The sequence below is a fragment of the Purpureocillium lilacinum genome (assembly GCF_023168085.1).
Source record: "Purpureocillium lilacinum CBS 284.36 DNA, scaffold_2, whole genome shotgun sequence".
NCBI classification, from domain to species: Eukaryota; Fungi; Ascomycota; class Sordariomycetes; order Hypocreales; family Ophiocordycipitaceae; genus Purpureocillium; species Purpureocillium lilacinum.
The window spans coordinates 4,390,651-4,407,712 of record NW_027072112.1 but is presented as its reverse complement, the minus strand read 5'-3'; the positions used below and the strand labels follow the sequence as shown (position 1 = coordinate 4,407,712).

At 61.2% G+C, this 17,062-nt stretch overlaps 3 protein-coding genes across 3 annotated transcripts; 1 reads left to right on the top strand and 2 right to left on the bottom strand.

Moving 5' to 3' along the window:
• Positions 1 to 60: 60 nt before the first annotated feature.
• On the top strand, positions 61 to 1,317 carry PLICBS_003090 (uncharacterized protein; the record flags this gene model as incomplete). Its single annotated transcript, XM_018322817.2, has 1 exon — positions 61 to 1,317. The coding sequence occupies one exon, from the start codon at positions 61 to 63 to the stop codon at positions 1,315 to 1,317; it is 1,257 nt and encodes a 418-aa protein (XP_018178047.2).
• Positions 1,318 to 4,116: 2,799 nt separating this feature from the next.
• Positions 4,117 to 6,128, bottom strand: PLICBS_003089 (protein with putative role during mitosis; the record flags this gene model as incomplete). The annotated part of the gene is made up of 4 exons (XM_018322816.2): positions 4,117 to 5,450; positions 5,538 to 5,607; positions 5,664 to 5,867; positions 5,934 to 6,128. 4 exons carry the CDS (start codon positions 6,126 to 6,128, stop codon positions 4,117 to 4,119), a joined length of 1,803 nt encoding a protein of 600 aa, XP_018178046.2.
• A 6,582-nt stretch (positions 6,129 to 12,710) lies between these two features.
• PLICBS_003088 (uncharacterized protein) lies at positions 12,711 to 13,784 on the bottom strand (the record flags this gene model as incomplete). Its single annotated transcript, XM_065600147.1, has 1 exon — positions 12,711 to 13,784. The coding sequence occupies one exon, from the start codon at positions 13,782 to 13,784 to the stop codon at positions 12,711 to 12,713; it is 1,074 nt and encodes a 357-aa protein (XP_065456219.1).
• Positions 13,785 to 17,062: the final 3,278 nt, after the last annotated feature.

Genomic DNA, 17,062 nt, shown 5'->3' with positions numbered 1-17,062 from the left:
TGCGCAAACTTGGGCGACTGCTCGACGCTTTTGTCCTCGTGTCAGTTCCGCGTCGCAAGTATGGCTCCGCGCACTGCTATCGCGGGCTTCATCGAGAGCCTGAGAGGAAGAGTCCGCGGAAGGCGGCGAAGGAACGCCAAAAAGAAGTCCAATGTCTCCGTCCCTGATCATTCGGCCGCACCCCTGAGAGGCATCCTACGGCATGCGGTGGGCTGTCACCCGCATCGTCAACCACCATCGTCCCTATTACGTTCACCTGGCAATGGTCATAATGAAGAGGCAGCAGCTCGCCGATCACCTCTAGAGCTTGTGCCGATCGACATCCTCCTTTGCATCCTCGACTTCTGCTCTCCTACCGACCGTCTCTGCCTCGGCCTCACCTGCCACTCCCTCTACAGTCGCCTCTTCGACCGCTCTCTCGCCCGCCGCTCCGCCGTCAACCTGGCCCTTTTGACCCGCCTTGAGCACGACCTCCCGCAGCTTTACTTCTGTCATCCCTGCGATCGCCTGCATCATTGGCAGCGCCGCGAGCCCACGACGGCAGCCCTCGCCCGTCGCCCTCGCCGCCGCAACCGCACCCGCAGCGGCGAATCCCAGGAGCTGGACTACGCCGGACAAGGATGCACTGTCAAGATGCTTTACAGTCCGCGCTTCAACCCAGTCTACTCCCTGCCCTTCTACCTCGCCCACCTCGCCGTCAAGTACCGCCAGCTCAGCCCTGAGCTGGGCCACCCGCTGCGGCGGCTCCGCTTCGGCGCTGCTCTGTCCTTGGAGGGGGATATGGGGAACCGCTCTGGCCGCCGCATGCTCGACATCACGGGCACGGCTCGAGTCATTGACGACGAGCTCTACATGGCCGTCTCGTACGTCTTTTACTGCGACTACCCCCGCACGGAGGACCTACGGGCGTTTCTCGACGAGACACCTCTGTTCGTGTGCTGCTCACTGCGCACCGACGCCCACGTTGATGCTCAAGGGTTGGATGCGCCGGTTCGCGGCCGTCGCATCCCAGAGCTGGCGCCGCCCAAAGGGGAAGGGAGGTACTTCGAGGCTTGCGTGGATGCCAGCGGGTCGTGCGAGAGCTGCTTGACGGACTACGAAGTGTCTGTTGCCTGCTTCCCAGATCAAGAGGGATGGGTTGTCGGCCTCATGACGTACCAGCTGTTTGGACGCTGCCGGTCGCCCAGTGACGAGAAGTGGAGACTGATGACAGGAGACAGCGTCCCTGGGTCGCGTAGGATCAAGTACAACCGGGCTGGTTCGGTCAGGGATCGATTCAGGGAGACCGAGCATGTCGAGGATATGCCACTGAGATGACTGCATAAGATGGGTGTAGTTCCAGTATGGGCCCAACTCGGTGTTATTACTGTTCAGACTAGCACTACAATTTTTTTTTCTATCGCCCGTCTCGCTCAATGTTTTCTCGCACTCTATGCCCCCGATGCCGTAATTATGTCCAGCTTAATGCCATAGCGCGCCAAAACTTCACTGACAAGACGCCAATTTAGAGAGAGGTACAAGCAGCCGGGGGGACGTCGACCGTCTTGGCGCCCGCAGGGCAGACGACGGCGGGGCAGAAGCAACCTCCCTCTGTGGCCACCATCTCGCACTCGATCTGATTCTTGCCGATGTTGCAGCAGCAGCACCTGGTCAGTGGAGTGTTGGCCGGGAAGCAGGTGTTTGGCACACCCGACTTGGGAGCGACAGTGCGTGGCTTCTCGCTGAGGGGAAGAGGCGTCGGCTTGCGGACATCCCCCTTGGTGCTGTCGTCTCCGGCATGCGCACGCGGAGGGACGACTTCGACGGGGCCCGGAGTAGGAATAGGGGGGATGAATGGACCGGAAGGCGCTCTCTCCTGACGAGTTGCCGGGGGAGCATCGTCAAAGACGGTCGGGGCGTTGGGAGGGCACGCGACCGCGGCGCACATACACTCGGACTTCTTGATAGATCGCGTGCAAGAGATGACGTTGCGGCTGATGTCGCAGCAGCAGCAGGCGTCAGCCGCTGGGTCGGCGGGCATGGCAACGGCGCCAAGTCCGAAGAGGACGGCACAGAGGCTGCCAACAGTGATTGCGAAGCGCATCGTGTTGAGAGGAGTTGGAGGAAGATGGCTTGGTGTTTTGTTGTTTGAGCTTTACAGCTGGTAGAAGAGAGGAACGATCTGATCCGATGACTGAGAAGCCTGATCTGAGGTACTGTCAGTTGTTGTCCTCTGAGACAGTCCGAATGCTCTTTATACCTGAGCCCCAGGCCGTATGTCGGGCTCGGGTTTGCAGACTTACAAGGACTTGACAGTGCTTCCGTGTCTTGCTTGGCGTAGATGAGCCGCGTCGATGAGGCGCAGCGGGACTGTGAGGAACTTTTTCCGTTGCAGTTCCACGCCACCAACGGTTCTTGAGCGATCAGGTTGCACGATGCATGCAGCGGCGGTACAGGGAGCAGGGTCGTCGCGAGGTGCAGGAGGAAGAGTCTGGTGATGACGGGCAGCAGAGGATGGCGAAAACTTTTAGGTAACTCTAGAACTTCTGGGCGTTGCCTTCCGTCCTGTCGAATCCTTGGAGGGAGTGGCCTGATGCAAGTGATCGTTCCTGCCGGTTTGTTTGCAGGCTACGGCTTAGAGAGATGCCGAGGGGGGCCGAGAGGCAAGAGCGAAATGGTAACTTGGTGGCAGGAACTTTGTGCTTGCTACCTTGGCAGTACCTGGCGGGCACAATAATTCTGGCGAGGCAAGACCGAGAGGGATCGTTCAGTGCGAGTGAGCGTAAAGTCGTGATTCGTGATCATGCGCGGCATCAGAGACGACGAAACCTCGTATTTTAACAAACCCTCATTCCATCGATCTCCCCCCCCAGCGTTTCTTTTGCGCAAATGTCTCGCCCGCGACACAGGGGAGGGAGGAATGGCTCGTGCGCGCTCGCCCCCCGTACGAGCACAATCAAGCTACGAGAGTATGTCTCACCTTGTTTGCGTGCTCGCACGGCTCGCAAATGATGGCGGGACGCCCTGGCTGCCCACGTGCAGAACTTCGTCGCAAGGTTAGAGATCGAGGCCCGCTCCAGCAAGCAGTCTGTGGGTGTCTGGTGAGTGTCGCAGCCAACGCGTCATGGTTGCTCCAAGGGGCCGGCCATCGCATCACGTAAAATCAAAGTCATGAGATGGCAGAGTGGGAAAGGCAAGGGGAAAAAAAAGGTCTGCCGCTGCACGGCCTGGCCGGTCGTTCGGTCAAAGTCAGCGGAGGTATACGACGGTTGGCCAAGCATATCCGAGTATCCTAGAATGTAATGTAAAATGTCTGCACGGCACGGCATGTAAGTGACCCTGTCCTGCAGGCACGGCAGCGTCGCACCGCCACCGACAAAAAGTGCATGCAGCCGCTCTGCGCCGGGTCGACCGGCGGGCGACTCGCCGTGCAGCTCTCTGCCGCGTGCCACGGATGGATGTCGTAGCAAAATGTCAACGATGTAAGCTTACCATCCGTCTGCATGCACGTCGCCCGTCCCCGACGTTCCGGAACCCTTAACCGGGCGACCAACTCAGCCGTCAATTGCCGGGCGCAAAATTGCCAAACATGTGCTGGGTCGAGACACTGGCCGCACCGTCGCAGCCTTGGCCGAGACAGCCCATCGTCGCTCGAGCCATTGTGGCATCACTGCGGCGATATTCTTAGAAGCCAGCCAGACCTGCCGAGATTCAGTGCGCCCAGTGTTACATCGCCCGCCGGGCCAGGAATTGCTGGAATGACCCCTTGACAGGAATGCCATGATGCGACGAGCGTCTCTCCGATGCGAACCGTCACCTCTCTCTGCCTTTGCGACGAACAGCTTCATCCCGACTGCCACGGGGGCCAGGTAATTGCGAGGAGAGCAATGCTTCAATTCCGCTCTGCAACATGATTTGCAGCGACCAGATAGATAGATAAATACATGCGCGACGCGGTCCGCAACCGCGCCTTGAAAGCCATTTTGCCCGGGGCGCCTTGGACGCCCATCACTTCAACAAAACCCACTAGTCAAAGCATACAGATACTCGCATATATGGCAACACACCTCTGATCGTAGACATGACCAACGTCAAGTAGCCAACTCCACAAACACCCAACTGGCGCTTGCCAGAGGCTCAAGACCCCGGTACCGGCAGCCTCGGGTACAGCGACGAGCCGCCTTCGCGGGGGCCAATGGGCTGCAGGGGCATGCTTCGGGGGCTCTTGACATCCACGTCCATGGCATCGCCGTTCTTTCTGTCCTCACGAGTCTCGCCGTCCTCGTCGGCGTATTCCCTGCGCTCAAGGCGGCGTCGCACGTACTCGCGCAGCGACTCGATCACTCGCATGTTCTCGAGCCAGCGGTCGTACTGCTCCTCGCGCTCCTTGGTAGAGTCGCTGTCAGACTCAGACGACGGGGACCCGACGGAAAGGGCTGAGTCGCCAGCCTTGGGCGTGGTCCGCCCGCTCTCCTCAGCGGTCCGCGGGGGAGGCGGTGGCATGCCGCGGGCCCTCTGCAGCATACCTCCAGAGTAGCGACGGCGCTCATTGCTTTCAAAGCTTGGACCCAGAGTTGCCGTGGTCGACTGCCCGAAACCCTGCGTTACCGTGGGCAGCGTCGTGGGCAGCGTTGGGTACATGACCGACGAAGCCGTCGAGCTGTGGCGGGACTGCGGGGACAGGCCAGACGAAGCGGACGGGCTAGGCGAGTGTCCCGAGGTGTACGACATGGAGCTGGACGGCGGCGTCACGGCGGGGGTTCCCGTTGACGAGATAGTGGTCAGCGGAGAGGCCATGCTCGGCGCGGTCACGGGCTGATATGTGTCTGCCGTCACGGGCAGGCCACCGGGGGAGCGCTGAAGAACCGTGGGCGACGGGCTGTGCCTGAAACCGCCCAAGTGGCCGTCGCCGTGGTTGTGAATGTGCACACCAGCCGTGGCATGGTTGGCGTTCTCGTAGATGGTGTCTTGCATCTGACCGAGGAGACCGTCAAGCTGCATCAGGTCCTTCTGAGTCCGGGCGCTGGGGAGGTAGTACTGCTGGGTCAGGGGGTTCGTCGTGGGCGCCGGGCCGGAGTGAACCATTGACGGGGCGGGTGCATGCTGAGGCATGTACTGCTCTGCGGTGGCCAGGGGCCCATTGGGCATCGAAAGCGAGTTGTGAAGGGGTAGCAGTGAGCGGCCGATTTGCGCATACGACGTGGGGTCGATCTGGCGCCGCTTGACGTGGCCGAAGAAGTCGTCCATGGCATCGTAGGTGCGATCGTAAGCTCGCTTGCGATCGTATCCACCTGCAGCTGCAGTGCCATAGCCCACGTGCTCGCTTCGAGGCGTGTTCAGAGGAGGCTGGTTGAAGTACAGGGCATAGTTGGTGGACGGCTGGGGCGCATAGTAGCTGCCGTGGGCGGGTTGGTGCGAAAAGGCACCGACTCCGCCTCGGATTTGGCCGTTGTGATCATAGTAGCTTGGTGCTGCAATGCCAGTCAGCGTCTCTTCCGTAAAAGGTGCAGACACGGAAGCCCGCTCTCGTAACAAAATCATCGGATGGGCCGACTTACCCTTGGCAGCCTGTGTTCTGTAGTTGAGGTCCTGTCCGGGCCGAGAGAGGACAGAGTCATCGGCATGCGTCTGAACCGTGTAAGTCTGGGCAGCGGTCACGGCGTTTGAATGGTTAAAGTACTGACCTTGACATGCTTCTTCAAATCCTGCGGCCGTTTGAAGGACTTGCCGCAGAACTCGCACTTGTGTGGCTTGAGCGGGACATGGACGCGGATGTGCGAGGTGATGTGATCCCGCTTGACCGTGGTGGTCCGACACGAGTTCCACTGGCAAGTGAGGTTCAGGTTATTGGTGCTCTTGCGACCAACATGGCGCTCACAGATGTGCTCCTGGGGAAAGCCGGCATGTCAGCTACATGGTCGTGCGTGTCGCGGCCTTTCAACGGGCCAACTTACATAAAGGGTCTCGGGGCTCGAGAACTTTTGGTTGCACTGGTTCCAACGGCAGGTCAAGTTGTCGTCGGGGGAAGACGCGTGCTGTGAAGTGCTCGAGGTGGCACTCGAAGGGGCGGGCGTGTTGGATTTGGAATCGCCGCTGTTGTTGCTGGATGCCGATGATGCCTGGGCGGCATCGGAGACCTGGGCGGCCATGGCGGCGTGTGGTGGTATCTGAAACAGACGGGCGGTGGCGTGTAATCTGATGCTAGGCTCAACGGCTGCTGGGCTGCTAAGAGGGCGCAGGAAGGGTCGGGAGCGTGGCGGCGGCGGACGACAACTGAATCGAAAGCTTCGTCTGCACGATGGGAAGTTGGAGAGTTGAAGAGCGAGGATCGAGGAGGAAGCGGCTCGTTGAAGAAGGTTCCCGGGGCCTCCTGCTCCCTGAGGGAGCGCACTCACACCCAGAAGTCTGGGCAGACGAGAAAGGGCGAGCGGAATTTCTTGGCGGTCTTGGCATTCGCACCGGGGTATCCGAGATGGCGCTACGGCCGGCGTGACCTGCGGCAGCACAACGGCCGCGGCGGGGAGGGCGCCGAGGGCGTACCCACTAACGCGTGTACGCCAAGACTTGCGGCGGAGCTGGCCATGCCAAGACCGCCAAGTCTTGGCAAAGTCTGGGCGCTTGGCCCATCTCTTGCCATCCGCAGCCATCACCACTTTTCGATTGGCAGGCGCACCCCTCGGGGCCATCGAAGCCCCCGCGGCGGGCGTCACACAAGCTCCATGCCATGAGGTGGACGGTGGGCCATACCATGTCCTCGCATCCTCGCCTCGCCTGCGTCAAGCACCCGGCCCTCCCAATGCCCACTGCCCACCGCGCCCCCCCTCCACGAGCCGACCGTCGTCGATGCACTGTGCGTGCCGCCCGGCTCGCACTTGCAAGCCAGTGCCTCTGAGGCTTGGTGTTGGTATTATTCTCCGTCCGGAACGTGTCGGGACTGCTGCTCTGGCACGGCTGCGAGCACAACCAGCAACTGACTGCGCAGACTCTAACGTCCCTGGCCCAGAGATATTCCACCGAGGCATCAGAGGGCACTCGTCCATACATAGGTACCACCTTGCTGCTCCCGGTGGCGCGCCATCTGGGCATCGCCTGACGGGCAACGAACGCCCAGGCGCCATCGTCGGCGTCGTCGACAGGACGGCGCCAGACCGGGCGAGTCATTCGCTGCTGCGTCATGGTCGCAGCACTGTCAGTCGACGCCGGTCGGCCTGCCGAACCTAACATTGTGTGCGCTGGCTGCATGCACGAGGTAGTCTCCCGGCCGCAGGGTCGCACCTGTGTCGCCTTGGACTGTCCGCCTGACAGGCGCCGCCCCGAGGCCGCAGGCGTGGAAGGGGCGGCCAAATGCTCGAGCGGCACTGTAGTTTGTACCTAACGCTACCAGGCGCCCCGGCTCGCGCCTTCGGAGTCCGGCGCGCTGGAGCAAGTAGACCCGCGACAAATCAGCCGTGGCCGCCCGCCGTTCGCACCACCACCAACCACCGCTCCCACCTACGCTACTTCGTACAAGTACACGCGTCGTACCGGCCACCGCGGCGGCAGCGGTGCATCCTTCCCTTGCATCTTCGCGCTATGGAAGCACCACTTGCGCACATTCTTCTCCTTCTGGATGGCCCTCGCTGGTCTGCTCTGGTCCTGGCTGGCCCAGTGCGAAGCACACGTATTCGTACTTGGGCAAGGACGCACGGTACGTGCTCCGTAACACCGAGTGCCCGCCCAGTTTGAGCATCTGCCTCAAGATCAAGCTCCGCTGACCCAACGCCCAGCCCCAGTTTATTATCGCCTGCTTGACAGTGGCCCCCCCTTGCAACGGTAACGCTATGCCCAGGCTCGATGAATCAACAAGCTTTCCGCCCGCTCGGGCTGCAGGTTCCGCCCACAGCCGCTGAAGCGCCGAGAGGTCGCGGGCGGTACCAACTGTAACAGAGCCAAGTCGCAGAGATGGTGACCGCCCTTGGCAGCCCGCCGACGCCTGCACGTTCGCTCACCATTCGTCTGCCGCGCACGCCTCGACAAGATTTGCGTCTGGGGAAGGACAAGGCACCGTTTGGTGGCGGTGGCTTTGCGCCTCCTCCACGCGTACCGCGGCTCGTCACATACCTGCGGTTCGCAGCGGCCTGATTATCTGGCGTCACTTTGGTGGCCATGATGTTAGCCATGCAGGCCCCTCCTGTACCGCTTTGCTTCCCCAGCCTCGGAGGACGGAACAGCTTCGCAGCAGGAGTCAAGCTCGACGCAGCACGGCAACGCTTCCTTGGACCTCGCTAGGACAGGCCTCGCAGTACTCAAACTTTGCTGGTGAAGCCCCATGTTTCCACGATATGCACGGTGCGCGATGGTCTGCGCGTTGCAACGCTCGCCAAAGTGGATGGAAACCGTGCCAAGCAGCCCGTGGATCACCTCGATGTGGCAGGTCAGCTGATAAGGGACGGCTTGGTGCAGGGTCGAGGCCTGGCCCTGGACTCGTGGGTTTTCGTCGTCGACACTGTCGGCGCCTCCGCTCACGACCATACATGGACGAACTAATATCATGGCAATCACGGACGGAGGTTCCCGGGCATGGGGCACCGGCATGAATGCAACGGAGGCATTTGCTCGCCCGAAACGACATTCATGCTTCATGCTCGCCCGCGGCCGCGATGATGCGGTGCTTCCATCATCGGGCTTTCTCGAATCGAACCGAACCGAACCCGCAGCCATCAGCTGCGCCGTTGTCAATCGCAGGACCAAGCCAAAGCCAAGCTCGACACCCACGCACGCCCAGACCAGGACCAGCTCGCCAAGACGTCGGCGAGAATGGACTACTGCAGCTCCATTCCCGCCAAGACGCAGCCCATTGGCGGGCGCCGCAAGCCACAGGGCAGTGCATCTTTTGGGCTGTTGCCACTTTCGGTGCGGAGAAGTAAGCTTGTTTTTCGGGCCAAGAAGCCACGCGCCCGGCCCCAGAGTCCCATGTCGCTTCCGGCTCCCGTTTGCTGTTGCGTTGTGCCAGGAGGTCGACGACAGACCGACGACAACAGCAGCAGCAGGGGAGACGTTGCGGCGGCCAAATGAGCCAAGAACCAGCGTCGCTCACGACAACGACGTTGCGTCTGCCGAAACCTTGGGAGCGGCGCGTCCAAACCTTGATTTGACTCAATCGCCTGCTGCCGACTGGGACACCGATGCCTTTACTCCCTCGCTCCCCGTGATCCCCGGGGCTTGACGGACGATGCGGAAGCCTCGAGTGCGCCCTCTGTCCCAGTCAGCAACGAGGCATTAATCCCGCCTTACTCGAGCGGGCCCCAGGCTCACATCTCGGGAGGATACCCATGGTCATGCTATAACGCATGTGCCCTGATTTCGGTGGGACTCGTCCCGCCGGGTGCGTGCTTTTAAGTTACTTGGCAACGGCAGTGGCAGTGACTGCCACGAGAAGTCACGCCCAGGAACGCGCCCAAGCTGGACGCCAACGCCCCGACAGCTGCGCGGCTCGCCCGCTGGGTAAGGCACATGCACGCTTATGGTGAGGCGGCTGTCTCATAAAAACTTGCCCCGGCGGCTTCAGAACTCGTGACTTGGGGCATGCGGGACTGTAACACAAGGGGGCCCTTTCTCACGCCTTCAACGTCGTGCATCAGCCATGTCGGAGTGGCGCGTCTTCGTGCGACACGCCCTGTGCGTGACCGCCGCCTCTCCCCGCTTGGGCTGCTTGATTTTGAAGAGGCAACGGTGCCTAAACATGCCACAAACTAACAACCTGCGAGCCCATATACATACCGCGTCGCCTGCGCAGCTGTCCCTGAAAGGAAACCCCCGGGGCAGACATCGTTCCGTCGCCTGCAACGAACGAGGCTAATCCATCGTTATGCGTATGAGTGGCGGCAGACTTGCTCCCAAAGCCCTCCGCCACGGACAGCAGCCCGCTTTGCTCCGGACCAGACTCTCCGGATGCAAAAGGTTTTTGGAATAGCACAGGTAAGTATCGGAGGAGCCCCTCTGCTTGTGACCAGATCATCGAGACAAAGCGGCCGTCCGCCTTCATGCGTGAATCTAGAATTTGGTCCGAGACTCGTCGGATGGGAGCAGGAGCGGAGGGACAGACACGCGGCTCCTCAACCGTACGGTGCCCGCAGCTAATTCCACGACGGGCCATGCGGGTGACAGGTAAATGTCGATGAAGCTCATACGATTTTAACACTAGGAGATGGGGGCCTTCAACTCATTCAAGGGAGGCTGGAAGGGATGAGCGGAAAGTCTCGCTGCTGCGAGGGCGCGTGACGGCGGTGACTGACGGCGTTGGAGATGTGGGCTCGCCGACCCAAGGCGAGGATGGTCGGTGAAGGCGTCGTGCACTCCCTCGTCGCCTATGGACCACCAAGGCCCCTTTCACGGGATGCTCATGGTGTTGGGAGGAGGATCTCCAGCACTCGGCCCCATCATCCATGGATAGAGAGCGAGTGCTGCTGCAGATGTGACAGACAAGTCTGCAGTCAAGCCCACGCACCGCAACAAAGACAAGGCGAACTAGGTCCTCTGTAGAATTGACTGCTCTGCCCGAGCATCGGCGTAGTCTCAAGTGCGTGGGAGGCAGTCTGCCCGAGCCCCCAAGGCATGTGCAAGCAGGCCGGCCTGCGAAACAGGCATGCAAGCCACCTCGCCCGAGTGTCTTTCCTCTCCTGTGTGAGTTCGTCGTGATAGCCTCTCAGCAGTGGGTTTCGCCCAACCCTGGAGCGGAGAGCATCTAGGTGAAGTTGCGCAACGGAGGGAGGCGGCGATGTGGGAATAGACACGTACATATTACAAGAGACGCAATCATGTGAAACGATTCAGCAACACAGGCTACAATCCTGATAACCCATTTCTTTGCATCCTCGTCCCGCGGTGACAACGATGCTGCGCGCCTCTTCTGCACCTACTTCACACGAGTTATTCTCCTCATCCTCGTGTGACGTCAAACCAAGCGGCCAACCCTCCTCGTCCGTGTCAGTCGTTTGCCCTCCTCCTGCTCCTCGAGTATATCCTCCTGGTCCATGTGCTTCGTCGCCAAAGCACCCAATACCGGGTACTTATACCAAACCGCAGGGTAGCCGCAAACCACCAACACGAAACCTGAGGAGCTGTCCGTCCCTCTCCCCCGAGAGACTTCTCTCAAGGCGCACTCGCCAACAGCACCCTCCAGCGGGTGGCTGCGCACTTCGTACCTACGTCCCATGCCTCCTCCAACGCACGATGTAAACGTTCAAGGGGGCGCAGGGCAGGGCAGGGCAAGGTAGGACACACGCCTCCGCGTGGTCTCTGCGCGCGCGCCTCAGTCAGGCCACGCCGCGGCTCAAGCTGTGCTTCACGATGGCTGCACTCCTCGACCCAGCATACATTGCATAGCAGCAGTTTCAGAATATTTAGGACTCACGGGCGGGCACTGATGTCCTCGACAAGTGGGGGCTAGAGTGTTACGCCGCATTCGAGGGCAAAATACCACAGGCTGAGCAGGGGAGTGACACCGACGGACAGGAGGATATGATTCAACTTTCCAACCGCAACATCGTGAGCGTTTGTCTCTTTTGTGCAGCACCACCTCGGAGGGAAGAGTATGTTTGCATGCTTGTGACGCGCAAAACGCCCATCTCATCCACGCACGCCTCTCTGTATATACACTCTGTGCACTTCGTACACTCGTGCGCCTCTACCCCTTGATATCTGTCTCTCCGCCCGCCGCCTTCCCTCCCAACGTCTCCTGCCACGCGCCGACATACATACAACCGCCAGCATGCATACTCTCGTCCTGATCCCGCTTCTTGCCCTGCCGGCTGCCGCCGTCCCGTCTCTCTCTTCCGACAAACCTCCCACCATCATCCCCGAATACGACGTCGCTTTTGCACACACCGACGCCGCTCGCCCCGAGTCATCCTCCGCCATCAACAAGCGCACCGACTTCAGCGGCGCCAAAATCACCTGTGACAACAAGGGCTTCTATGCCTGTCCCCTCGACATTTATGATGAGCAGCTGTCGTATCTTCGCAAGCTCCACGGACAGCCGCGAATGGATCCCGGACCTGACGTTTGCTCCCGCGTCAGTTGCGAGAGGAATTGGGGCGTCGTTATTTGCAACCATGCAGGTCCCGCAAGCCCAGTCTCGCGCCGCTCTATGCTGACCGCTTTTTCCAGTCTCGGGAGGAAAAGACCCTCCTCGCTTGGACTTCTATCATCGACGGGTTGAAGGCCATACGCGCAAAGTGCGGTCCGAGTGAAAAAGAGAGTGCCGTCAACGGCGGTCGCGCGCGTCACCCAACGGATTGGGAAGTCAGATGGGAGCATCTGCCCAATGGAGAGCGCTGTTGATTGCTCTGTCATGTCATATATACCTGTCTAGGTTGCAACCGCATACCCCCGGGTGTGTGCATCGTCAAGGGGAGAGCAGCGTTCCAACTCGCGGCGTGCCAGCCCATTGCACGCCGAGAGAGCCATGCTGAAAGACAGACGGCCAACCGCCGCCAAAAAGCCAGAAAGGAGCTCGGATGGTGCGAGCCTGGCAGTGATTAATGAGAAAAAAAAAAGAAGAGTGTTGAACCGTGTCATCGTGAACATAGTTGGTATGATGTCGAGGGCGCCGCCTCCAATCGTGCGAGACACGCGTTCCGTGGCCCAGCCGCCGGAGGGCCTATCCATGACGGGCCAGACATTTCCCACCAAAAAAAGAAGGGGTAAAAACATACCCCATGCCTCCAGAACGCCTTGCATGCAAGTTGGTATTATACAGAACCGAGTCGAAGAAGAGCCTCGACGGCCTCGCGCTCCTGGGCATCGGGGGTGCCGGTCAGGGCAGCGAGGTCGAGGTTTGCCGGTTGTGGTGGTGGGCGCGCCATGCCCGAGCTCACCGAAAAGGTTCGCAGTCCACCAGGGAGAGCAAAGTTGGGAGATCGAAGGGCGCCGCTCGACTGGGCGGCGGCCATGTTCGGATACGACTCGGCTCGGAGAGCCGCAGCGCCCATGGCCGCCCAGTCCTCGTCGTCGGTCACGTCTTCGGGGTCGTCGTTCATGGCCACGTCGTCGTCTGGTGCTTCCGAGCACGACGCCGATGCAGAACCGTCCAGGGACATCTTGTCCGCCTCCGTCTCCATCATGTGAACGTCGTCGTGGTCGTCGTGTGAGAAGTGGACCGACTCCTCGCCCACAGATCCGGAGACGTTGAGGCGGCTCCTGTCCTGTCCCCTTGCGCCGGTCTTGGAGATGGGAATGCCCGCGCCGGCCGAGGGTGGCGGGGTGCCTTGGCGGTCGCGGGAGGCGAACCCCCGGCGACGGGCATCCCACCGCCCCCATCCTACCTTGTCGAACTCGACGTCTCCTTCCAAGCCTCCTCCCTCTCCCCCTCGTCCCTCCAGGGCCCCCACGACCAAGCGACGAGCCTTTGTCGGCGGGATGCCCGAGAAGCCCGGTACCGACGTCGTCAGGTAGCCCATGATGTGCCGTATCGCCAGAGGACCGTGGTTGAGCAGGATCTCTGGGAGGTGGTACTTGGCCAGGAGGGCGCTGGTGATGGCGCCCGAGGCCTCATGGGTGGTCGCGGGGGACGGTGACCGCTCGTTGCCGTCGGGGTGGTCGTGCAGGTCCAAGTCGGAGTCGATGGGCTCGAGCTTGGCCTTTTGCAGCTGGGCCTTGAGGCCATGAGCGGGCAGGGCCGGAGAGATGGAGTTGGGGGGAGTCGGGAGGGTATGAGAACGCGCCACAGTCGCCGGGTCGCTCCGATCCGCTACAACAGCTAAGTTGTCTCGGTTCGAGGAGGCGGCCTTGGGGATGTCACGAGCAGCCGATGCCAGAGAAGCCATGTTTGCGTTGTTTTGGGTAGCGATGTGCTTCAGAGAGGTGGTCTGTGGGCAGGCTCGTGTCAGCGGGAGGCGTCCTCGTTTGAGAGCGGACAGCGTAGGTAGTGTGCGGGCGCGTCTGAGGGAGAGCGCGCGTGGGTCGTGTGTGAGAGTGCTATGCGATGGGAAGCGACGAAAGACGGAGACGAAGATGTCGGGGGCGCGTATGCGACGCAGCTTTCGTCTGATGCGAGGAGCTGTCGTCCGTTGTCGTGGTCGTCGTCGTCGTTGACTCACACAGGGCAACGGGCGGAGGATGCGACTCCGAGGTACGTACCTGACGCAATGCTGGAGCCGTGGCGATACGACTGACTGGTGTGCAGACGGACGGCTACTTGGGGGCAAAGCAAGAGATAGCAGGGCTGGCAGGGCTGGCGGCGTGATCCTCTGGGACTGTGACGGGTGATTCTCGATGGGAATCGTGCAGGTTTGTTTGCGTTGTTGATTTTGGGTTGAAAGGAGAAGAAAGGAAGGGAAGGGGAGAGGCGCGCCTGACGGGTTGTAAGTACTCCAGCAAGGTATCCCGCGGCAGCGCAGCGGGTGTACATGCCCATGCCCATGCCCATGCTCATGCCCGCGGCGCTGCCCTGCCCTGCCCTGGCCGTGTCGGGAGCGTGTGTGCATGCGTGTGCCGACGGGTGTGTCACTGACTGGTTGACTGGGCTGGGGCTGGCTGCTGGGCCTTGGGCGTGTCCGTGTGTGTGGTGTCTGGCCTGGCCGCTAGCCGCTATCGTTACGGGGGAGATGGGGGGGCGCTTTGGGGGGGAGGGTCGGAGCGAGCTTGTGGGTGCGAGTAGGTACCTTGTCTTGCCGCAGTACTTTGCCATGCTTCGCGAGACATGCCCCCCTTCCTTCCGGGCATGCCAGTATCATTGCAGTACCATAGGGGTACCTGCCCGGCCAGCCGGCGGCCTGGAGATACCTGCAGGCGCGTGCGGGCTAGCGAGGCCCCAAGGTTCCTGGGCGGCGACGAGATGGTGTGCTCAAGTCCTCCATTCTCCCTCGCCCGGGCGTCCACGTTGTGGCAGCGGGCGGCGGCGGTGGTGGCCACTGACACACCTGCCGAACCCGAAGACGGCCGATCCGATGCGCAGTGGTCGCTCACACAACTCGCTTCATCATCGTGTCGAAGTGCATGAAAATAGCAGGTACCTAGCCGGTCCGGCACTGGAGACCGGGACTCTGCCTCATCAACGGGCCCCTGTGAGTCGCCTGACAACAGGCCCGGCTTCCTGGTCGTCGTCGCCGCGTCTCACCTCGCCTCGCCTGGCCTTCATCTCAGCCCGGAGTCAGCCAGGATAGGAGATTCGCAGATGAAAGGATGGGAGGGAGGCACAGCCAGGCAGGCACTTCGCTCGCGATTCTTTGTACCCCCGGAGCGACGAGTACCTCGCCGTTGAATGGTACCTCAACCGACCTCGCCGCGTCCAGTGCTGGACCGAGCCACGGCACCCTCTCTCACCCTCACAATCTCGCCGCCGCCGCCCAGCAACAAGGACAGGGCAAGGACTGGGCTGGCTGGGCAAGCGCAACGCGCGGGCGCGCGCGCACGACTTGCTCCGTCGCCCATTCCCGGACTCCGGGCATGATGCGCCCACGCCCTCCCTTCTGCTTTGGTTCCAAGACGCGAGCGCCGCTGGCCGCGTGCTCCTGCCCTCTTGACCGGAGGCTTGGGGAGGGCGGGCGTCGCAGGCGTGGGTGTGCCTGCCCTTGGCCAGGCGACGTCACTGCGCACACGCCCGGCCGCCGGCGAGGAGGGAGGAGTGACGCAGCTCATTGGGCGGGCTCGGCATCTTGTGACTCGCGCCGATAAGCCCAAAGCAGGTGCGGACGGCCATGGCGCTTTCTCTCTTTCTGCGCACGCACGCACACTCGCACGCACGCAGCCCATCATCAGCCATGAGCCTTGAGCCACGGGCCACGAGCCACGGCAACAGTCGCCGCCGCCATTCGCATCAGGGCATCGGACCATCCGTCCAGCCATCCCAAGCCCCTCCAGCCCTTCCCCTCCCCTCCCTCCGTCCATCCACCCATCTCATCCATCCATCCGGCCTTTTTCTGTCCCTTCGCCTTCCCTTCTCGAAGAGCGCCTGTGCGCCCATGCGCCCCTATCGTAGCAGCAGCAGATAAGAGAATAATGGCTTGACTCGGAACTCTTGCGCGCGTCCCCCCGAAAACCCTCAACGGCCGGCCTCGTTCATGTCCACACACGCGCACGAAAACTAGTTAAACTGCGAGTCTGTTCCCAGACGCGATCGCGATGGCGTTGCGTGGCGGGGTCGCCCGTCGGAGCATGTCGGCCACGGCCTCGACAACGTGCCCCCGGTCCGAGAAGCAGCAGGGCCACTGCCAACGGGCACCTGTGCTATTTGCGGAGCCGTACTTCGCGGCAACAAGCTGCGATGGGCACTAACTTAGAGGGCGTCTTCCCGAGTCTGGGGGTGGAACCCGCTGATGAGCTTCGTGCTCCGCATTGAGCAGATGGATCATCAGGGCGGCGCGCGTAATGCCCTCTCTAGCGTCCACACGCACGGCATGGCCGATATTATTCGACATGGCCGAAGATGAGGCTGGCTGTTTGCGTTTGCCGGTGAATATCATTGCGATTTTTTTGCGCGCCTGCGACGGGCATCAATGCTTCGTTTGAGGGGCGTCGACCCCTCCTCGCAGGTCCTGGTTTCAGGATGCCGAGCATGCATCGCACGGCTCCCAGAGTGCGTGTTGCGTGTGTTGCGTGTTGCTCTGTTTGAGGTGGGCCACGCCAGCCCCTCCAACAGCGGGACTAACTACGAGGAGGTTCACAACTGTCACGACAGTTCGATGCACGGGTGCTTCTTGCGTAACAGTCAGTCGGTTACCTGGCTCGGCTACGAAACTACTGACGATGCAAAGCCGTATATACACGTAGATGGGTGAACATAAGAGGGGTCGGGTGGTAATGCGCTTCAAATTGTTCGGGACGCCGTGAGTCACTGACGGGAGAGTCTGGACGGTGTTTGTCGAGGGCCACTAACAAACAACATGAACCCAGCATTTACCATCGTCGCCTACGCACTTTTCGGTGTCGGCGCCGGATTGCCTTCCCAGTCGATGTGGATTGAAGGGGCAAGTGTAGCAACGCCTACTTGCTGCTCGTATGTATATAGTCAAGCCGCTAACATTGCAATTGTCCGCGCTGTAGGTCTGCGTCACCAACGGAAACGCCTGCGTCGTGGTTCACCCGGACTCGTGCGAGACGAGGA